The following is a 24,038-nucleotide window of genomic DNA, read 5'->3' on the forward strand; positions in this document are numbered from 1 at the left end:
AGATTTTAGGACTTAAAAACAATGATAATCACAACTGTAGCATTTTCAGGCTTCTTCTCGTTCAGGCGCTAGATGGCCACCACCTGGTTGCGGCGTCACACAGGACCCTTAACTTACAACAACATGGCGGCCAGTAGTACAAAGTCGGTTTTGTTCGTTTGCTTGGGTAAGAGCCGTTTAAATTAAAAGCCTAAAAGCACAGATTGAGTGTGGCCGTGTAAAACAAACATCGCACACGACCAGTGTACTAACGTTACTGTGAAGCATTTTAGAGGTTTATTTAGGCGCTGTTATTTACCCAAGAGAGCCGAGTTAGCTGACGTGTTTCAGTTGAAGTGTTTCAGCTAACTAAGTCATCTGTTAAATGAATGAGTGCGATGCTGTGAACTCTGTCATATAACGTTAAACTTTTCACTAGAGCTACTTCACTTATGCATCAGTGTGTTCTGTAGAAACGCCGAGTATTGTTACTTTGACAGTAGCGACGAGTTTTGGTGACAGCTTCTCGGAAATGTGTCAGTTCATGACATCGGTGCTCTGTTATGACCTCTTGCTTATCATCAGCAAAGTGCTCTGTATTTGTTATTATGGACCCGCATTTGGACACAGATAATGTATCTTTTGCACTGTGTTAATTGTATCATGCTATTTTGTTGTCAGATGTAGTGTTAGTTGGGTACTTGTTTTTTCTTTAATTCCTGGTTTTTAAGTTTTTGTCGTGGCGTCTCTGGCTTTGAACAGGGAATATTTGCAGATCCCCCATCGCTGAAGCAGTCTTCAGGAAGATGGCAACTGATGCTGGGGTTGTTGATAAGGTAATGTTTATTATTAATTCATTATTACATTGTACGTTTATAACACAGGTCATTAATTGCATTGGCCCACTATTACATCTGATGATGGAATTGTTTTTTTTTTTTTTATACTTACAAAGAGAGCTTTTCCTGAGGGAATGTCATTTAGCACAATTCTCAAGTTAGCAGAACAGAAACAGAAAGAAAGTATTAAGCACATAGAGGCACTCAAATGACCAAACCAGTTTAACTACATTAGTTACAAATACTATGCACTGTAGGGGAGACCGGTTATGGTTGTAACACTTTTTGCTTCAGCAACTACAACTACTTTTATACAAAGTACCCACATTTGTTTACTCCAAATGGCACCAATTCAGTCCTCTAAAAGAAAATTGATGTCAAATACATGTTGTTCCTTTGTTACAACCTACCCCACTACTGGCATAGGTTGTAACAGTTAGACAAAAGAAGCAAAAATGGATGCCACACCATATGATATGCTTAAAAAACAGGTATAGTGAAATAAAATAACAATGTTTCTCTCTCTCTCTCTTTAACTAAACTACTGTGTGTGTGTGTCAGTGTGTTTAAATTCTTAATCAGAGTCACAGTCAGTGCTTGAAGTGGGCCGGTGCTCACCAGTACACAGTATCAGCACTTCTACATTTTACTCTTTTGTGTACCAGGACTTTTTCTTGGGCACCAGCACTTTTCACAAGCTTCCGGTATTCTTTTCTGCCCTCTCCACTTATGGAGACTGAGTAGGGAAAAGATTGGGTGCTGATACACACGCCAACATGTGAATGGGGAGTACTGGCAACACTTTAAGAACAGGTCAAAGTGTTGACAAATGATTGCTGGTAACCCTGGAGTGCAGGCTTGGTGTAGACCCATAGACTCCATAGGAAACTCTAAATTTTTAAATTCAAGAAAGTCCTTATAGGGGATTGTTGTGACTAGGGATGGGGACTGTTAATTTTTATTGATACCCTTATTGAGACTGCTTAACGATCTTTACTATTTTTACTACTGCACGTGAAATATTCAATGTGCGAGAACGTTATATATTGAGATGACCTATCATTTGCAATAAATAAATATATATTGAAGGGTACATATTAACTGCCTGGTTGTTTTTAATTTAATATTTTAAATACAGCTAAATGTTGTTTCTAGAACAGCAACATTAATTTTCAGCAGCAAAGTAACTCAATAACTTTATGTGACATCACAAGTAGTGAGTGACGTTTAGAAAGAACAACATCAGTCTGTATCAGTCCCTCCTCCTCTCTCGCTGGCTGCAGGTAAGTTACCAGGTAGGAGGAGGAGCGTCTGGTGTTTCTCAGCCAGCAGCTGAGATTGTAAGACTACAGACCAGTCTGTGCTCCAGACAGACAGCTTTCTAGTTAGCTTGTTTTTAACATTTGGCTAATGCCAAGCTAGCGTTAGCATTGTTTGTATAAAACATACAGGATGAGATACTGAGGACAGAGATGATTAAATTAACCATTTCTACATGTTTAACGTTACATTACAGACAGGTGTATTGATAAAGTATTGTGTTTTTACTTGCGAAGGTTTTATTGCACGTACTTACAGTAACGAGCGTAGCTGTCATCAACTAACGTTACAGTAGTTTGGAGCTAACTTAACCCTCACCGTGACGTTATTCCACCGCGACGGCGCAGCCTCTCGCTCTGCTGCCGCTGTGTGAGTATGTGTGTGTATGTAGGAGCCGACAGAGAGCAAGCAGAGACCGCAGCCTGATGATTTTCTTATCCATTGCGTTTCAAATTAAATCAGATTTGATGCTCGAGACATAACGTTACATCATAGGACCCGCAAGTCACGATAGCAGTATCGATAAGCACGAACCTTTATTGATTTTCGGGTTTTGAGAAATTTTGGAACCGGGTCTCGATCCCCATCCCTAGTTGTGACACTTTTTATTGAAGTGTTACAACCCACCCCTGTCAGTCATTGTTTAGCTAGCTGTATTAGCATAGCGGTTTGAAATTAATTAAATAGGGAAAAATGCATCACACGTTGCCTAAGAAACGACAATTCAATCTAGTATAAGTCATACAATTTTATCTGCAATAGATACTAAACAAAATATAGTCCAGGTCAAAAAATTTACATTCTTACCTCAAAATAATTGTTTGTATATATTCTGAATGTACCTGTTTCCGGCCTTGCCAACTACTATGCCTGATCGGGGAGGCAGTAGGTAAACACTGAAATGATCTCATGACTCCTTTCTTACCTCTAATTGCTGGAATTGGTTTTGTTACAACTCTCCCCATGTTACAACCATACCCGGTCTTCCCTACTATTACATCCACTGATTATTGTTATTAAGTGGGAAATGAATACCTATTGGTGGCAGGTTAAACAAACCCTATCCATAGTAATTGAGTTGATAATCACAGGATACATTTAAAGATTTTTGGAGTGAAATAAGTCATCCATCCTTATCAGGCCCAACAATACATAACAATGAAACATTTGTCCTAAATTCCACCTGTTGAGTTTCACTTCTAATCCTGTAAAAGCTGTACCACCTACCACATGCCTGTACATGAGAGTATGAAGCATTCTTACCCTTTTATTGTTCCCCGTGCTCTGCTTTGCCTAGTGGAGGATAGACAGTGCCGCCACCTCCACCTATGAGCTAGGAAACCCTCCAGACTACCGCGGTCAAGCCTGTATGAAGAAACATGACGTGCCCATGAGGCATGTGGCCAGGCAGGTACGACCACCCACCTCTCCACCTAGTTAGCGCCCCCCTTTTTTTCTGTGTTGTTGCAGTGGATCATAGACAGTGGTGCCACATCCGACTGGAATATAGGCAGCTCACCGGATGCCCGCGGTCTGGCCTGCCTAAGGAGGCATGGCATTGAGACGAGTCACAGGGCCCGACAGGTACAACCAAATGTCCCGTGGCTCCTCTCACCCCATTTTTAGCTTCATTACACTGGCTCCCAGTATGTTTTAGAATTGACTTTAAAATTCTATTTATCACTTTTAAAGCTTTTCATGGCCTCTCGCCTTGTTATATTTCTGACCTTTTAGTCCCATACGCACCAGCACGACCTTGAGATCCTCGGGCAGAGGTCTGTTGTCTGTTCCAGAGTCTCGACTGAAAACTAAAGGGGACAGAGCGTTTGCTGTCAGGGCCCTGAGGCTCTGGAACAGCCTGCCCGAGGAAATCAGGTCGGCTGAGTCAGTGAACTCTTTTAAGTCCCTTCTTAAAACATACTTTTATAGGAGAGCTTTTCCCGATCTTATTTGACTTTATTTTATCCCTTTTATTTTATTGTATTTTACTAATTTTATATTAAATTTTCATGCTCTTATCTTTTTTTGTATTATTCTTTACACTTGTTAAAGCACTTTGTAACTTGTTTTTGAAAAGTGCTCTACAAATAAGGATTATTATTATTATTATTATTGATATTTGTGTTTATTAGTATAATGTTGGTAAGATGGTGCCTTCTAGACACCCAGGTGTTGCTGTTGCTCTGTGACTCAATGTATGACCAGCTTACTGGAGCTTTTTCTAGTTCAACACAGGCTCAAAAATTTTTTTCTAATGCCTGGAATGCCATGTTTAAAAACATGGGATGCCACAGACATAACAACAGAATTATTAATATATTTTAATTGTAAGAACACACACACCAGACAATTCAGCCAAGACTCATGACCACACATTTTCAGAGTGGCGGTTCTGGGGACTTCAACTCGCGTGATCAAACGTGACTTCAGAAATAAACGAACATGGAGGCAGACTAATTGTCAGCTAGTTGCACTTGTGTGTGCCATGTTCTGCAGAGAAAAACAAAAAAAAAGGATGAAACTGTGGATGAACTCGTGACTGTGAAGAGGACATCTGCAAGGTTTATACATTTTATAGTGCAAACAAATATACAACGTGTTGGTAACACTTCCTGGTTGGTTTACTCTCATTGGCTGTTGGGGCTTTTTTGTTCCATCGCTGTTCCATCACAGTACAGGAAATGATTCAAGTCTTCCTGATTTCGAATCGTACATACTAAAACATGTTTGATATTTGCGATACGGCCTCTGATCTAGTCGCTGACCTTGGTTTTATGTCTATACACTCTTCTCACTACATGATCATTTCGCCCGTTACTCTGTTTCAACCATGCCATAGATTGAGAACGCCACCGCAATTTTTGGGAGGGGCGAATTGGACCCAAAATCGGCCCAGTTATCTTCTAGTGTGGGACCAGAGTTTTACATGATTGCTCTGTCCACACAAGCTCTTCCTTTGCAAATGGTGGAATAGAAAATCTGTTTCAGTTTGTCAGTGCCAGATTTTTACAATGTAGCCCTGTGTTTCATTAATGATTAACTACTCCCTGCTTTAACACACCCGCATCATCACAAATTAAATGAAAACTAATTCAAACCCAGACTCTAGCTCTGGAAAAAATAACCCTGTAGAGGGACCAGGATTAGTTGTTAGTGTAATAAAATGAGTGTGCACACAATTTATTAACTTTTCTTCTTTACCTGCTAGAGAAAATTCAGTAAAATACCCTTACAGTGGGCACATATATTTACTGGTGTTACACTAATACCTTGGTTCCCAACCCTTTTAGCCTATGACGCCTTTAAAACAAAGCTTTGTTGTGAGTAGATTGTCTGAGTGTGGTGGCCTTTTCAGTTCGCCCCTACAATCATATGCTTTATAAAACGTCTGTCGCTTTGCACACAGCTTACACAATATAACATTTATATAAGATAGGTCTTTATAATGGCACATATGGTGAAAGAGATGAACTTATATTTGATATTAAAATGATAAGAACTGTAGAAATGCCCCTTTGAACAGTTATTCTTCACTCTTCTCTCAGTTACAGTTTGCAGCAGGTTTAGCTTAAACCTCAATTACAGTGACCTCTTGTGACAGTTAGCTGAACTCCGCAGGACGCATCAGCTGGTTCAGATTCTGAGGACACAACAATAGGGTTTAAGAGATAATGTGACTCAGGAAAGACGAGACTGGCAAGCTACTTATTTGTTTTTTTATATGTTTTTTTTTTTTTTTTTGTGTTGTTTGTGTTATATTGCTGCAGTAAGTTTAGTCCTGTCTAAGTTCCTTTCGTTTTTTTTGCCTCTAGTTTATGTGCTACTTGAGCTGTTTAAAATGTGCTTTTATTTCTAAGTGGCTATCTACTTTTTAGATTTATTGAACAATTTTAGGGACCTTTTTTCCCCAAATACATCAAGTAATGATGTTAATGAATAAGTTTTAAATTCAAGATGGCAGTTTTTACCATTGTACAGGTTTTCTGATATGGATTTTGAGACTATAGTCTTATTATCTTGGAAATATATTTTGTGTGTGTTTGGTTGTGAATCTGTTCACTAGGCCTGTGTCTATACTGCTGTGTATCATGATGGTGCCCTGTGTTGTGTATGAAATATCGATAGAGCCAATGTTTGTATCACCTCGCAGCATGTGTTTCAAATCTTGAAACAGGCCTGAAATTACACCAAGATGTTTGTCCATCTAGGGCCTTCAGGCTTTGCGCTGTGCTGACTTATCCTCAGCGTAACTCCTACTCCCCTATGCCCTAAAAACACTTTCTTTATGTTTCCCTGAGAGAACTTCACCCTGCGCTTGAGTTCTGCTGTCTTGTTGGTTTGTCTGTCTGCAAATCGTTCAGTCAGACACTCATCTAATCTCCTCAAAGTAGGGACGTGGAGGCTCAGTCCTTGGCTTAAACCCAGCCAAATCCACACAATGGGCTTTGACAAGCTTTTGCTCTTTCCTCTTTTCCTTTATCACCCTTTTCATTTCTCTCACTTACTTTTGCTCCCACCCTTTATTTTTTCTTCCCCTTACCCCCAATTTCGTTACTCAGTGAACTTTGCTGACCTTCTGTCGCTGCCAGTTTCCAAGTAGACTGGCCAAAAGGGAGATGGTATGGAGACAACGGTATCCCCACATAAACAAATGTGTTTGTTTAATTAAGCAAACATGCTCCGCAGTGAGCCATAAAAGCCTATGTGAAGTGTTTAATGCCTCATGAGAACTTGCGAACCAGTCATTAGATTTAAGAGAGCATAAATTTTTATTTCATACTCATCAATATGTTATCAGTAAGTCAACATTTAGATAAAATAAGTGTTGGCAATGTTTTAAACTATGATACAATCCAGACACAGCCTAAGGTTGCTCGGTGCAGGCTGTCATTTAAATGGTTATTGTATGTAATAGATTTTTTAAATTTAGCATTTTTAACTTTTAACTTAACACTTCTGTATATTATTGTTGTTGTTACATGCAGTAGTATGTAATATTATATTTTAAGGAAATATATGAAATCTAAATATGCTATAACACTTTACTTTCTAAGCAGAATAAAAACATTTAATAAATTGTTTATAACAAACTATGTATTTAAATGTATTTGTCAACAATTATAACTCCTATAACATTTAATATTATTTTAACTGCTTTGTCATTCATTATCTATTTACACACCAGCCTCCACTTATGAATGCTCACAGGGCCTGCAACCTATGGTCAATTCAGAAGTCAGTCACTATATTTTTCAGAATATGCTAATTCAATTAACATCTATATTTCCACAAGTCTTTCTTCAAACTCTACTAAAATCAACACAGACATTCTCTATATGGCCGATATCGAGAGTTGCAAAGGGTTTTCAGATCGGTCAAACGGTGAGTCTGCAGTGATCTTCCGTATCTTGCTATAACTCCTACAGTATGCACAACATTTTATTTTTGGCTAAGTTATGGTTCAAATGCCACCAAAATAATTGACAAAACACTCAAAACCAATAGAATGATGTGTGATTTTTTTTTTTTTTTGCCTCACCAACATCTTGACAGTAAGTGTTTTGAAGTTTTAACTGACAAAACCATCCAGGTCTGGCACATGTGATGTCCTTACTAACTACTAACTGAGCAGGTGTGTGGAAACAGCTTCTCACCAGTAGCTCAGTCAGGAAGTCACCTACTCTGCAGATCTGACGTTCCAGGATTCAGAGCCCCAAGTGAGAGAGTCAGACTTGCTGACTGTGGGGTTGTTCAGATCCTAGTGAGTCTAAGGTCTCTTTTATTTGGATCTTTTGACACTTTCTTCTTTTTCTTTGCTAAAAAGTGTTTGTGCAGCTTAAACTTTAAACCTTGGAAACACAAAATGTCGCAGGTGGGTTGAACATTTCACCCAGTAAGTAGTCCAGTACATATAGGCAAGGCAAGTTTATTTGTATAGCACATTTCAACAACAAGGTAATTCAAAGTGCTTTCCCTAAAACATAAAAGCAACAGGGAAATAAAAAAAGTTTAAAAGCAACATAGGGAAATTGAAAAAATACACATTAAAAAAATAATAAAAGTTACAGTGCAGTGTACAATCAGGGTTAAAATAGTTAAATGGAAAATAAAAACAGGCTGAGGAGTTGAGCAAATAATTGAGTTACAATTATTTTGAAAAGAGAATAAACAGAGAAGTACACTTAATCTAGTCTCTCTAGCTGGTCTGTACTCGGGTCCATAGCAATCTTTGGGTCCACTGAAACTCCAAAAACCCTCGGACACTACAGAGAAACCAGGACATGTCTGTCCGCAGGCCACTTTGATCCAGTTATACTCTGGACCCACCTGCGCGTTTACAGGTGGACAGAGGTTCCTGCAAATCACTCACTTGCGAGATTTAAGACCACTTCCTTCACTCTGTTCAATCTCTCTCTCATTATCTTTTCACTCAGTTTACCTACTCATTTCTCACCGTGTAAATATTTAATTAAAAGCAATGGTAAAAAGCTAAAAACAAAGAAAAAGAAAACAGGACAGTAAAAGTTACAGTGCAGTGTAAGTTATCAATCTACTAGTTAAAGGCAGTGGTAAAAAGAAAAATCTTAAATATTTAATTAAAAGCAATGGTAAAAAGAAATGTTTTCAGTCTTAATTTAAAATAACTGACAGTTTCAGCAGACCTGCAGTTATCTGGGAGTTTGTTCCAGATATACGGAGCATAATAACTGAACGCTGCTTCTCCTTGTTTAGATTTGACTCGGGGAACAGAAAGCAAACCTGCCCCAGACAACCTGAGAGGTCTGGATGGTTCATAACGAAGCAGAAGATCAGAAATGTATTTTGGCCCTAAACCATTTAGTGCTTTATAAACTAACAGCAGGATTTTGAAATCAAATCTTTGACATACAGTAAGCCAATGTAAAGACCTCAGAACTGGAGTGATGTGATCCACCTTTTTGGTCTTAGTGAGGACTCGAGCAGCAGCGTTCTGAATCAGCTGCAGCTGTCTGATGGATTTCTTAGGGAGCCCTGTAAGGACACTGTTACAGTAGTCGAGTCGACTGAAGATAAATGCATGGATTAAGCTTTTCCAGGTCCTGCTGAGACATAAGTCCTTTAATACTTGATATATTCTTCAAGTGATAGTATGTCCATGACTACACTAAGATTTCTGGCTTGATTTGTGGTTCTTAACGTTACAGATTGAAGTCGAGCACTGACTTTCAATCGTTCCTCCCTGGCTCAAAAAACAATAACTTTAACAGTTTTATATTTGTTCAATTGAAGAAAATTCTGGCACATCCAGCCGTTGACCTGCTCAATACAGTTACTCAGCACCCGTATGGGATCATAGTCCCCTGGTGAAATGGTTATGTAAATTTGTGTGTCATCTGCATAATTATGGTAACATATTTTGTTGTTTTCCATAATCTGAGCCAGTGGAAGCATGTAAATGTTAAACAAAAGAGGTCCCAAAATGGACCCTTGGGGAACTCCACATGTCATTTTTGTCAGCTCATATGTGTGATTACCTATAGACACAAAGTAGTCCCTGTCCTTTAAGTAGGATTCAAACCATTTTAGTACTGTGCCAGAAAGTCCAACCCAGTTTTCAAGTCTGTCTAGTAATATGTTGTGGTCGACCGTGTAGCACTGAGATCCAATAATACTATGACACTCTCTGATCTCAAGGCGATGCTGTAAAGATCAAGTTTGTGTTCCTGCAATTATCTTAAAGTCTGAATTCTTTCATCACTTTAATCTCTTAAGTAGTCTGCATCTGTTCTTCTCCAGTGAAAATGTCAAATATTGCGTTTTTCACGACTTGCTTGATTCCCGATCATTGCTGCTTGTGGCTGTATTTATTTTTGTTATTTAAACCTGTGCTTTTCCTACTGTGATTTGTCAGAATGTCTTCAACAAAAAAAGGGCTACCATTGATAAATTTCCCACAATTTTGCGATATCTCTTCATATCTTCTCAGGGCTTTATCTTATCTTTCAAACTTGCTGAACTTGAATTATGCTGTGTGGCGCACCCTGCTTATTCCTCATTTATATTAACACCCACCCAGCTCACTCTCAGGCACATATTTCAGAAATCAGACCGAGGTTTCTGTTGGCCACTGTCTCAGTTAGAGTGTGAGAGCGCAAGGTAGCAGCAGAGAGATCAACAGCTTCTGTGATTATTACTGCGACAGATGACCAACCTGTGTGAAAGTAAAGTGTGAGAGATTTTTTTTTAAAAAGTCATCCGACCACCATGGCTACAACCAGACTAGGAATAAAAACATGGATTCAAAACAGTCATAATAATTATCTGTTTACTGCTGTGGTGTTACATGAATGACCACAACTGTCTCTGTGATTGAATGTGTCCCTCAACATCTGGATCATTGCAGGCATTTTATTCGTGTCTTGTTCTTGTTCTTCTTGGCATCCATATAAATCGTCTCTCAGAACCCTTCAAAACTATTTAGGGGGCTGCCTGTTTTTTATTTCATCTCGTTCCATTAAATCATCTCGAAGCACAGTGAGCACTTTGCACAACACCCCTCCGCATGCTTACAGATGTGCAGCTTTCATAACCCAGTTTTCAGCATGTCCAGAATCAAGTTGTTATCCTCAAGATCGAAGCCCTTGTTGATTTGGCCACACTGGTGATTACCGTGGTAATGGCAAGTGCAGTTTAAAACGACATCAAAAACTCTGCGAGCTGCTATTTTGTCCGTATATATAACATCATCAAAAAGTTCTGGTATATCTGTTTATAGTTCAGCCAAACATACTCAAGTTCTTTTAACAAAGAAGTCAATGATAATAATGTGATTTCATGCTGCACAAGTCGAGAGTAGATTTCCACATAACAGCGGGGCACCGTAAAGTTGGTTGGTTAACTCCTCGTCTTACAGCTCGCTTTGGCTCCATAGTGTTTTATTACTCCCTTGCAAAATCTGAAAACGATATGCTGACAAAAACTGCTGAAAATTTCTGTTTTGTATAAGCAACTTCGATGAACAGTCGCTGTTAGAGCTAACCTGGGTGACAAGTACATTATGTTCATGTTTGCGTCGTATGCACTGTTTGCTGTGAATCCCTTGTGTATGTGAAGGCAATAGGAGTCCAGCGCAGGAATGGCGGACTCCGCCACTAACATTGAAAACTTAAAAAACCGAATGTAATTCCTGAAAAAATGCCGACCATTAATAGTATCAAAAACATTGTTTGATTTCATGAAAATCTTAACATTTATAACATTAAATGTGTATTTCCATGACTAGGCTGTCTTTATTGTTGTATTGGAAATGTTTGATTTTCACTGCATATGATTGAAGAACCGGAGAGAGGCTCTGCAGGCCGTACTGTGTTTCCACACCGAGCCAAAAGTAATATTTGTTTTGTCCTGCATTTCTTCCCGACTTCCAGGTGACCAAGGATGATTTCATGAGCTTTGAGTACATTCTCTGCATGGATGAGAGCAATTTGAGGTACAGTTATTTCAGCTCACAGCATCAGTGTTTATTATTTCTCCAAATGTGGATTGCAGTTGGGCACACAGTTGTTGAAAATACTGGTGTCATGTGTTAAGTGTCCCGTCACACATATTAATGCCTGGGAGAAAAAGAAAAAAACATTTGCCTTGAATGGGGTCAAACTAGGTTGTCCTGCTAACTGTCTCGATAGTGATCTGTGCTACTTGTTCACATGCACATGAAAATGGAGGTAACATTGAGCTTTAACTAACGTGTAGGTGAATGCCTCCCCTTAATGAGCAATATCCTTTCTTAAGCTCTTTCCAGAGGTCAGTGGGAGGGATATTTTCTGATACTTTGAACGTTTAGGGATCATTTTGAGATCACATGCCTATGGCAGATCTGATCTGTAAGCAGCTTACTGAGTTCTTTGGATGCCTTGTCTTTGCTCTTTGAGCAGTTTTTCCTCCCCTTCCCTTTCTCTCCCACATTATTTTTTTCTCCACAAATGTTAAGCTGACGAGACTGAGAAAATGAGACCCTGTCCTAGACAAAATGTACTCAGTCCATGTGTAGTTTTCTTTTAACAGAACCCATCTCATTGTTGTCAGCTTGAAAGTGTTTATACCTCCTGTTTCAGTTTGATGTACAACAGGTTGAGATGTTATTTTAATTTTCTGTGTGTTGCCTGAATCAAGCTTATAACATCTTCTGTTAGTGATTTTGGAAGAAGGTAATCACATTCTGTACATTATTGGAAGGATTTTTAACATGACAGTTCTGCACATAGGAAAACATAGACGTCTCACCTCATATCTACATGGCAGACAAAACAATACTACAATCTAAATATTGTCCAGAGGTCACAAGTTAAAACCTTCAAGCGTTTTCTTATTCTGCTCTCCTGGAGTTACATATTTTCTCTTGTGTTCGCAGTGACTTGAACAGAAAAGCAAAGTTGGTGAAAAACGCCAAGGCACAGATTGAGCTTCTTGGTTCATATGACCCTCAGAAGCAGCTGATCATCAAAGATCCGTATTATGTAAGTATTCAAATATATTCACTTTTAAATATTGAATATTACTGGTCACAAAACACAATGTTAAAGATCTTTTATGTTATACTGAGGAGTGAACAAATATTTAATTTCATTATGAAACAGGGACAAATTAAACAATGTTGTTTAAATATTGGAATAACAGCACTCATATTTTAACCATCTGCACTTGAGAAAACTAAAACTTCTGATCTTGTGTATTTTCCAAGGCATATAGCATTAAATATTCATTAATAAATAAACAACATTCAACTTTAAAGTTTTGGGGGAAAAAAACAACTTCCTTTGATATTATTACTTAGCAAAACTTATTGTGTTTCGACTGTGTGGATGACCCCACAACTGCCATCACATTATGATTCAAATGTTGCTAAATTCTGATTGGTGCACAGAAGTACATGACATCACTTTTCTAACCCATCCTCTTCAAATTAAGAACTCAGACAAAACAAGTAATACAGAAAATCTGTCATGTAAATAAAAAAAAAATGTTTGGAAAATTGGTAGAATTGGTGGAAAAGTTTTTCAGGTACGGTTCCACTGCTCAAAGTAAGAAGCTGGTTGAGGAAATAAGTTTTATGGGCCTTTTAAAACTAAACTTAAAACTGTTTCATGGTGAATGTAAACTGTCAATTTTGTTTGGAAAGAACAAAGAAAAAAAGTCATTTTCTCTTCTTCAAATGGCTATGCACATGTTCAGAGTACTATATATCATAAGAAAAGGGTTTTATAGACGTGAAAAAATGCTGAAATGTTGCGCAGTGGAGACCACAGTTTTGGACACAGCATATATATCTTCTGGTGCACGTGTTAGTTGTGGAGAGAATTTACTCTCCACGGGAAGAGATGGGATATAGGCATGTGTTTCATGAAATAAACAGCCCTGCAACAGTAAAACGGCAGCAGTTCCTTGCTCACTTATTTTGAATAAATGTCTAGATTGTAACCGTAAAAAATGTGCTATTTAAGCGTTCCAGCCCTTTACACACCACAATAAATTACTTTTACAAAACGTACAGTGATGCCAAATTTATCAAATAACAGTAACCTTCTCTGTTTTCAGTTTGCTTAATCACACTCCATGGCTCACTCATCTGTTTTGTTCCTTTTACGTGCTTTGTCTTCTCTGAAAAGTCCTGCCAAATTATTTGGACATGGTTCATTGGATGACTTTTATCTTCTTGAAGGTTATGAATGAGAAAGGCAAGAACGGGAAAAGTGGAAGTGAATAAAGGTTGAGAGATGTTGGAGAGTTTGATCAGTGATGATAAGTTGTCAATTTACATGAATTTACATTTACATCAATTTACATTTAGGACTTTGGGATCCTTGGGACACTCACACTTTTCATATTTTCAAAATAAAACAGTCATCACTTTATTAGAGATGTGGCCGGAAGAAGAGGTTGTGGTTGACCACGATTGATGTAGTCAAGTATAGTAGTTTGTCTCAGATTTTGGCTATGAACATCACTTTTCTTTGTTTGGCTATCCACAAGTGTCTTGTAGCTCTTTTTTGCCAAAAGGAGGCGTGAATGAATACTCTTCGGTCAGTGTGGTTTGGACAGTATTGGATTGTGGTCCCTCGCCAGGAACCACATAGCATGACAACAAAGTGAGCAAAGAGGTGAAGGACAGTCATTGTAAATGTGTCTGGATAAATGTACGTACGTTTTCTACTCCATTTACTGTGATTATAACAACAAACTCACAGCATGGCTGAATCACCAAAGCGCCTTTCTTTATTCTTGGCATTTTTACTGTTATTACTAGACATAATTGAGAGCTTACATTCATAATTTGCTGTTAAACAAGTTTAGCTTGAAATCCCCAGAAGACCTACATTTTTAATAGAATTCAATTACTTATCATGGCATGCATGCATTAATAGAACCACCAGATGTGTGCGTGTGTGTTTTTAGCCATGCTAGCGGTACCATTGACTTTTCACCTAGCGCCACCATCAGGTCAACATTTCAGTTTGTCCAATACTTTGAAAAACTAATGACATTGCCCTCAGCCTCAATTGTACTTTGTGTTGGTAACAGGCTAAACTAAGATGGTGAACAAGGTAAACATTAAACCTGCTTATCAGCATGTTAGCATTGCCGTTTTGAGCATGCTGATGTTAGCATATATCTTGAAGCACTGCTGTGCTAAATTACAACCTCTAAGAGCTCTCTGCATGGCTGTAGCTGGTTTTGTTAAAGAGTCTTACAGCTATTCTAGTACTACATGTCTGACAAAGTTGTGTTTAGAACTGAAACAATTAAACAAAGAATGTTGTAGTCGATCAACAGAAAATTATTTGAATACTTTTTTCATAATTGATTCATGGAGGTGTTTTTTGTGAGGGTGTGAATTTTTTGTTGTCTTAAATAATAGTAATCTGCATATTGGAAAAAAAAAAATCTATAAAAAAATCTTGAAATTCATGTGATTAAAACTTTAAAAGGCAACTTTTATTTATTTTAATTAAAAGGCCTGTCATCTTGGTGGTTATTGATCTGCAACTGCTGTTTTTTCAGTGTTCGTCTCGTTTGTCCAGTGCCTCAGTTCACATTTGTGTTCATTTGTTCGAGTAATCACAAAAAGTTTTGTTAGCTTTACCATAAAAAATGCATCAAGATTTAAGCATTTAAGTCCAACCACTTTGAACCGTCAAAACAAAACATGAAGAAAAAAAAAATGCTTTTGGCAATATATTTCTCCCTAAGGAAATGCTGTGTTGCCAAATTTGAGTGTGGGTTCAAGCTCACATTAAGTGTACAGTTGAAGCCAGTTGGAGGTCTGGGATCTTTTATCATATTTTTTCAAACCACATCACGGAATGGGCCCTACATATCTACAGCTGTAATAAGTATCAGATTATTTGAATTCTTTGCCACCAATTTTTAAATAAAAGATGTATGTAAAGATTATTTGATTTCTCATTTCTTTTGTCTTTTATCTTATAGGGGAGTGACGAGGACTTTGAGAAGGTGTACGAACAGTGTGTACGTTGCTGCAAAGCATTTCTGGAGGTGAACTCCTAACAACGTCCCACCTTATATGATCTTTGTTGAATTTGTTGGATGAAAAATCAACCAAATATGCTTTGGCTCTGTAACACAAGCACACCTCATCAATATAACTGTCTTGCACGTGTCACTGAAAGAACCAGAACACTTTGTTTCAGTGTTGTAAATGTTATACAGACCACACATTGTGTGCATTTATAAGGATGCTGTGTGGACATGTTTGGAGACTGTAACTTCAGGTGATTAATAAAATGGATAAATGAGAATGACTATTGGAAATTTGATTTTACACACAAATCATTCATCTTACAATTTGAATATGCTAAGGAATTTATATGAATGAAATTATCCTGCAGATGATGATGCATGTATTTGGATTTGTTTGGTACTCAACTCTTTTTATCTGACCTATTATCACAAGAAATTCTTACAAATATTATATAGCAAATATATCTGATACTTAAAAACCAAAAAATATGAAAGGAAGATAATTTCTTTTGAATGTTATTCCGTTTTGTACGCGTAAATTATTCTGCCGTGCACCAGTCACCACTTAATACTTAATGGTGGTAATCCCATAAGGGAGGACTCGTCCGTGCCAATACATGTTACCACTCAGCGTGATTAATTTCCACACAGTAGAGTTAACATTGAAAAGGGGACTGTAAATCATCAAACAAGGGTGGAACCAAATGTTAGATAAATCAGCTGGTGACTGGATTGTTGACAATTGCTGAAGAATTTTGGTTTTTGTTTTAGTTTCCTTGTATGTGAAGCACAGCTTAATTGAGGAAGGTTTCAAATTTTTTCAGATTTCAGATTTTCAGGACGCAAGTTAGAAAATGTTTCTTTTGGACACAACTTTGTCCAATCTATGCTTTTGTTTAGTCCCAAAATAAAACGCATCAGGCAAAGTAGTTCCCTAATACCAGGTATTAAATCCACAGCCTATACAAATTTACTCTGGCACAAGCAAATGATGGCTACAAAGTTCAGAATACTTTGACATTTAGGGAAATACACTTATTAGCTTTCATGCCGAGAGCTAGATGAGAAGATTGATACAACTCGCTTTAAACTCCTTAAACACAAGATCACAAGACTATAATTTTTTTTTTAAATAATTTCTTGGCCAGAACCAGTAACTTTCTAGAATCTCCTCTGATTGCTAAGAAACAGTCTGACACATAGTTCATAAAACTATTTTTTATCTGCATTAAACAAAAAAAGATGTAAAATGTTATTTACTGAGCTTTAGAGGTGCTGGTAGGCCAACTTTGTTACTTATGCATAGAACCAGGTGCTAGGTGTTTCCCCTTGTTTCCAGTCTTTGTGCTAAGCTAAGCTAACCGGCTGCTTGCTTTAGCTTCTTATTTAGTGTACAGATATCTGAGAGCGGTGCCTCTCTGCAAGAAGAGAGTACAATAAAGGTGAATAGGATTTTTATTTGTTGCGCTCACAGTTTTAAAGAATTTAAGACCTTCAACAGGAACATCTCTTACCAGAAAAAAGGGTTTTTTTTGACAACATTGTTTGTAGGAACTATTTTTTGATACCAAGTATGTATGAAGTAATTAAGACATTGTTTCTGGAAAGAGACAAAGGTTTGTGTGGCATTTTAGCCATTTTTTATGGTATAGCAGTGGAGAAAGGCAGGAAAAACAGGGAAGGTTTAATAACATTCAACAAAGGACCCCAGCCAGAGTCAAACTGGGAATGTTACTGTTACATGGTAGGCATCCTAAACCAGTCAACCACCGGGATGCCCCCAAATGGGCATTTCTAATGCTGTGAGCGCTGCAAATGAAATTCCATTCCTCTATTGTTTTGGTGCGGCAGTAGAAATGTCACAAACACATATCGTAAAATTCAAATAAAACTAAAAACAATTTCACTGGAGTAAAGTGAGAAAATAAGTTATTTGGTGAAAGGAACTTTTATGAGTTATTTTTATGACTCACATTCTGGTAAATGTTTGCATAAAAATGATTTTTTCACAACATCTATTTAAAACATACAAAAAAACACACTGCACTCTCTCTTATATGACAAACACTTATAACAGGAGTGGGAAGTTCACAAAATCTGTAGTCCCAGAACTTGGTCCAGTCGTGCTCATTCAGGGAGCATTCCCCATTTCAAGATGGGAATTTTAGAGAAAATGCAGGACACAACAAAGACCATTCATATTTGTACCAATCTTATAATTTATTTAAATATATTTTGATTTTTTTTGTATATACATATATGTGTATTTGTGTATTTAACAACCATTTGGTAAATGCCAGTCACTTTAATTTAGGTTAGGTAGCTGGAATCCTCTTATGCATTGCTTTACAGCATGTACATATTTGTCTTGTTTTATGTGGTCACGGTGTAAAGTATGTACAGTGGAAACTTGTGACAATTTCAATTTATAAATATAGACTGTACCACACTCTACCAAAATCCACCGGAGGGCTGTAACTAACAACCCCACATTCTTTTTTTTAGCATGTCTCACAAAGACACGGAGAAATGTTCATGCAATTAATAATTTAACCACAGTCCTTTCTCAGTGGGTGAAACTATGCCGCGACTGCCAGCCAGGGGTCTGTGAGAACTTTGTGTCTGCGTAATCAGTAGTGCAGTAGAATGGATGGGGCTCAACCCAAAACACTCATACAGAGCAAACCAATCGCAGAAGGCATGCTTAAAAATAGTACATTTGGATTTTGCTCCTCTCTTAAAGAAATGAACAAAATAAAAATATGCGTATCCCTTTCTTTTTTTGGTTTGTTTTAGCAATATCTTTTTGGATGCCAGCTGGAAAAAAAGGCCCCATGTTTGTTTCTCTCAGCTACTTCATTTGTCTTCTCCTCTCCACTCTTCACCACTTTTTGTTGGTCTGGTTTTGTTGCTCCCTCGTGGTGACAGCCAGCCATCGAGGCCCAGCGGTGGGTGGCAGTAATCCACGCGCTAGCAGAACAGACCTCACTGAAGGGCAGTGCAGTGCCTAATATCAGTCGGGGATGGTCAGAGTATTTTAGGCTTCCCTTTTACTGTCCAAGGCACTTCTTTCCCAACTTCTTTTTTTTTTTTTCTTCTGGAAAACTTGTGTTAGGTTTCAACCTACAGTGAAGAGGAAGTAACATTCAGCACAGTCTCCAACTTGGCAGCGCCTGACAAATTCCTTCTTTTCCAAAAAGAATCACGAAACAGTAAGAAAATAATCAAGAAACTTGATATGCTACAGATCTGCTGCTCTCGCTGAACGCTGTGTGTAACGACACAGCACACATATCACCACTGCGAACAACTGCCTCAGCGTCTCCAGGCAGAAAAACATGATCTTTACATTGTTAACTTCAGCCCTTACTTGCAGGACTCTGCCTTATTCTTTCACTCTTTATATTTATCTGATGCAGTGATGGAAAAAGTATTCATGTATTTTAATAAAGTAGAAAATGTAAACTCCACTAGAAATTAAAATCCTGCATTCAGAATTTTACTTAAGATATATCAGTAAAATAGAGTTCAATAAATAGATAGAGTAATAAAAGTTCGTATCTAAATTAAAAGTACTGATGATGGTGAATGTCCCCTTTTGGAGTATAATATAGTTGAATATATTATTATTATTATTATTATTATTAGCGCATTAATATGTAAGCAGTATGTTAATGCTGTATCTGGTCATGGTAATTGTATATTGTTGGGTAGTTTAATCTTAAACAATTTATACTTTTTATAAAGTGACTAGTTACTCTAGCAATATGTCCCTGTGAAATGTAGTGTATTAGATGTATAAAGTACATAAATAAATTGGAAATACTCAAGTAAAGTACGTAAAGTAAAGTGTGCCAAAAAGTACAGTATTTGGCAAAATTTACTTTGTTACTTTGCTCCACTGCTCTGAAGCTTCCTGTATGGTTACAAATACCAGTTGTGCTGTACCTCTATTCTACCACCTTGCTGCAGTGGCAAGTAACTAAGCACTGTACTTAGTAAGTATGAATTTCAGGCACTTGTATTTCACTTAATTATTTCCATTTTATGCTTCTTTATACTACTCCTCTACATTTCTGAGAGAAACCACACTACACTACAGATACTAGTTACTTTACAAATGACTGTAAATTAAATTATAATGCATTGTTTTAAAGAATTAATTAGTATATAAAGGAGTTCAAAGTAGCTCCACCTCCACCAGCTACAACAGTAAATGCTACTTACACATTAATGTGTCAGTACTAATAATGCAATAATAAAATATATAATAGTATAACACTCACAGGGTCCATTGTTGCATCGAGTCCTTCTACTTTTGATATTTTCAGTATATTTAGATAATATATATATACTTTTTGACATCATAGTATTGTTACTTTTACTTAGATAGATGATCTGAATACTTCCTTCACCACTGCCACCTTGTGACTTTTGAAATTTGAATAATTAACCTGCATTACTTACACACATGCCTCTGGCCTACCTGGATTCTAATGTTAATATCTAACAAGTGCAACACACCAGCACTTTGACCATATGTCCTATATCCACAATATTCTATTCAAACTTGAAATAGAGTTGATTTAAAACAGTACCTTGCGTGTGGTGCTACCCCTCTGTGCACTGCGGAGTGCCGGCTAGTCGCGTGAGAAGCCGCGCACATCTTTTGAAGTCTGAAGAAGAATTAAGGTGAAACAGACAGACATGGTGTATGAGTGTTGTGTTGACATTTGGACTAACAAAGAGAATCATTCCTAATAGTTTCAGGGAGCCAGTGTAATTGCAGCTTACAGGCGGGTACTGTGCATTCTCTGGTGTGGTGGTAGACTCTGTAGACATGCTTCCGGCACTTGGGACTGAAGTAGAGCGGACCTAAAAGGGAACAGTAAGAACTGTAAGAACATTTCCTGCGCCACATGCACCTGCGCATCTGACATCTGTTTTTACAGCCTCAGGAATTCTTACATTTTTGACTGCCTCGTTGATCATACCTCAATCCAGTAACATTCTGTCTCTTTCATAAAATGCCTCCCTGACTCTCTCAAACTCACTCAAGCATCAGTGAGTTTGAAATGAGGCCTTACCTGTTATATGTTTGAGGAACTTCTCCTTCTTTTTGAGATCTGTGGGGAATACCGCTGTGGAGAGTAAGAGGTTGGGAAATAAGTGTCAGGTTTGCACTTTTTTTCACTTTTTGCAGTCATTTATTTAATATGGGGCTCATCACATCACCAAAACCTGAATAAGTTTTGATATCACCGAGCCACAGCCACAAAAACAAAAGTGAATTATTATTATAGGACATATTAAAGGGTTGGTGGACCCAAATAATGAAGAAAAACAAACATATTGTCTTCCCTCCATCTGGTGGTATCTAACCATGCAGATACTTGTGGTTTAGTTGTTCCAAGATTTTAAATGTCTGCCAACAACCCAATGTCTGCAGGGCTACATATCAAGTTAGAACATGGTTTTGGACATTTTGGGTGCAACAACCCTTTAACTTAACCCCGTCTTAATTCTATTAATCTATTTGCAATGTGAATATTAGACATGTTCCAGTAGGCTACATCCTTCATTACGTCACGCCCAGACAACAAGTCTTTACTCACCGACAACCTGCTCCCCTCTGAATGTTTTCACGTTGCGTAAATCCTTTGGTTCCACTGGAGAGCTCCTCGTCCGTGATGTTAAGGGAGCTTCCGTTTTCGCGCTGTGGCGACCCCGGCTCCCCTCCACGTGTTTCACGATCTCTACTATCCGCCTCAAGTCCTGCTGCTGCGCGTCCCTGCCGGCTGCCGCCTCCGGGGCCGCCGTGGGCGCGCTCTCGCTGTAGTGGGCCGTCAGCGTGCACATTAGTAGCACCAGTCCCATGTTGAAGTGCTTGCGCAGTCCGCTCATAGCTCCCGTTGAGTGAGGGGAGGGGGGAAACAAATGAGTCGTTCGCCGACGCCTCTGGGCAAGAACAAGCTTAACCGGACACCTGCAAGAGAGACCCAGAATGAAAGTCGAATCAAAGCGTTTCTCGTATCATTTACCACGAAATGACACAGGTGCCCATTAGACCCGCTGAGAAAATGCAGGAGAAGTGTTTTAAGGGCTGTGACAGACCAGACTTTGACTGTGGCCCACAAAGCTGTCCAATTGTATTCCCTGCAAGTTTCCTTCAAAATCACACTTGACAAGTAGCATAGATATCGCATGGAGTTACTATTTGCGCACTTGTTAACTATGTTACAAAGCCTGCATCATATTTATAACAGGCTACCAAATGCTACTATATAGTGGTTATGCCAATGTTGCTTTAAATTCTTTAAAACATCGCTTTTAATATTTTATACAAGTTCTCTTCCTATATATAGCCTAACCTTTTCTCTCTTTATAAACCTTTCCTCTCTCTTTATAAACCTTTCCTTATTATACTTATTGTTAGTCTGTTCATTCCTTTGAATGATCATTGAAGGCCAGGAGAGAATCCCTGTTTCCCAAAATATAGAAACCTAGACTGTGTAAATAATTATGCATCCCTTTGCTCTGGGCCAGACGTTGGTGACTGTCCCAGGAGTCAGAACCTCTGGTCCAGCTGATTTGAGTTTTAGTAGGCTACTTCTCTGTTTGTTCTCTGTAATTAATAAATTCTTCAAAGACAACGGTTTGTTGTAACTCAATTATTTGCTCAATCCCTCACCAGCAATACACAATTTCCACGACAAAAGGCAATTCACTTGATGCTATTTTGGCCATAAATCAGTACAAGTGGGCTACAGGTTATAGGAGACACTACTTTAGTTTTTTATTCTTTTGCTAAAGAGAGGTAAGTTAAATTGCATATATACTATAAGACCACACGAGCAAGAGCAGCAAGGCACTGGTTAGAAGAAATTAGCGCTGGGATGCTAAAAATGCAATTACCTTCAGGTCTATATAGGCTTCGCCAGTACTGTATGATTTCTTTCCGTGCGTCCAACAATGATGAAAATGGAAATAAAGAATGTGCGCGACTTTGGTTTAGGTTCCTGCTTCTGCGCGGTCCGAAATATGTCCCCTCAAAGTCTGCTCTCAAGTTATATGAGTATTTGCTGGGCATCTGTTGTCATCCTCTGAACACCGGCCGACTGTAGGGAGAGCGGACAAACTGCCAAAGGACTGGGTGCTCGTGAAGTCCCGTGTGCGTCCTCGCTGAAGGAGCTGATGGGTCGCCCAGAAGTGAGGCTCACTTTTTATTCTGTCTCGCAGACGCGGTGACCTGTCCCTTGAGGGTTACTCCGCTGTGTGTGTGATGACAAAAAGACGCATTATTGGCACTGCTGAAGCGGAAAGCCCACTTGGGTTGACTGACCATCACTTGAACGCCGTGTGAAGTTTTCTGCGCCCCCTTCCTTTCCGTTTACTCAATTTATCTGTGCGATTCGCTGTTACAGGAAGCGTTTTTCCCACTAATACTTCCACTGAAATTTCCAATCAGCCCAGTATATAGCGCAGATACCGGCATCTTAGTGGAAATGCTCCCATATCCTTCTTGCGATTCTCATAACGTCATTTAGAGCCATTTACATCCATCATGGGAATTGAAAAACAATCACGCCCCCTTTAAGGACGACTCTTTGAAAATTAATTTGTCACGGTTTTTAAAACTTATCGCACCATAGTTTCTGGTCAGAGCAACTGATTTATCACAGCATAGTTGAGGTTTACAGAAGGTTCTCCTCACTGGAGATTAGTGTGTACTAGCCTACTGTGGTACAGCTTTCTTTAAGTAAGTGCGTGCAATTGGCTCCCATGCCCCCCTTCCCTCAAATCTGACTGACCAGTAAGACTTGAGTAGTTTACTATTACTATATAACAAGAAGACGCGGATTAGGGAAATTAGCATGTTTAAAAGCTATGAAAATAAAGTGAATGCAGCGCCATATTGAAAAGAATTACATGACCTATAGTATCATCAAAACAAGAATTCAAAACTTGGCTTTAAACTTTGGAGTTCCCCAAATACATCTTGTGTTTCGCCATCATCTGCTAATTGCAGTGTAGTTGTTATAAATACGTGGACAAAACCGCATTGTTTTCACTGCATGCATTGGTAACTCTTGTGGTCGTGCGTAAAACCTTGGTGCTGAAAAGGACAGCGCGCACTGTCACCTAGCTCCAAACCTCTTCCCTGAACAGGCAATGCCCTGTATTTTCTCCGGATGGATGCTGTGGTAGTGCCTTCCTGTAGAATGGGTGTGTTTTTTTTGTTTTGTTTTTTTGTCTAAACACTGATTAATTTCATCGCTGAAACGATGACACGAAGTATGGGTGATGTATCTGGTTTCCCTGGTGATTCACACCTGGGTGATTTATGTTGATGTTTGTAGATCAGAGACAATGGATCCTACT

General features: G+C 38.4%; 2 protein-coding genes across 3 annotated transcripts; one reads left to right on the plus strand and one right to left on the minus strand.

The window, feature by feature from the left end:
- Positions 1-72: 72 nt before the first annotated feature.
- acp1 (acid phosphatase 1) lies at positions 73-15,937 on the plus strand. Of its 2 annotated transcripts, none has more exons than XM_038726999.1 (6): positions 73-166; positions 742-815; positions 3,436-3,549; positions 11,546-11,607; positions 12,529-12,634; positions 15,606-15,937. In XM_038726999.1, the coding sequence occupies exons 1-6, from the start codon at positions 73-75 to the stop codon at positions 15,681-15,683; spliced, it is 528 nt and encodes a 175-aa protein (XP_038582927.1). In that variant the 3' UTR covers positions 15,684-15,937. The 2 variants fall into 2 exon arrangements, with proteins under 2 accessions (XP_038582927.1, XP_038582928.1); XM_038727000.1 differs by lacking the exon at positions 3,436-3,549 and adding an exon at positions 3,609-3,722.
- Positions 15,938-17,585: 1,648 nt separating this feature from the next.
- On the minus strand, positions 17,586-23,347 carry LOC119909318 (ALK and LTK ligand 1-like). Its single transcript, XM_038727503.1, has 6 exons — positions 22,572-23,347; positions 21,272-21,642; positions 20,744-20,797; positions 20,451-20,531; positions 20,255-20,332; positions 17,586-18,779 (listed from the first exon to the last, which is right to left on the minus strand). The coding sequence occupies exons 2-5, from the start codon at positions 21,558-21,560 to the stop codon at positions 20,268-20,270; spliced, it is 489 nt and encodes a 162-aa protein (XP_038583431.1). The 5' UTR covers positions 21,561-21,642; positions 22,572-23,347; the 3' UTR covers positions 17,586-18,779; positions 20,255-20,267.
- Between the last annotated feature and the right edge of the window lie 691 nt (positions 23,348-24,038).

The sequence above is a fragment of the Micropterus salmoides genome, unplaced genomic scaffold (genome assembly GCF_014851395.1).
Source record: "Micropterus salmoides isolate LMB-PRFRI ecotype aquatic unplaced genomic scaffold, ASM1485139v1 Ms_hic_scaffold_18, whole genome shotgun sequence".
NCBI lineage: Eukaryota > Metazoa > Chordata > Actinopteri > Centrarchiformes > Centrarchidae > Micropterus > Micropterus salmoides.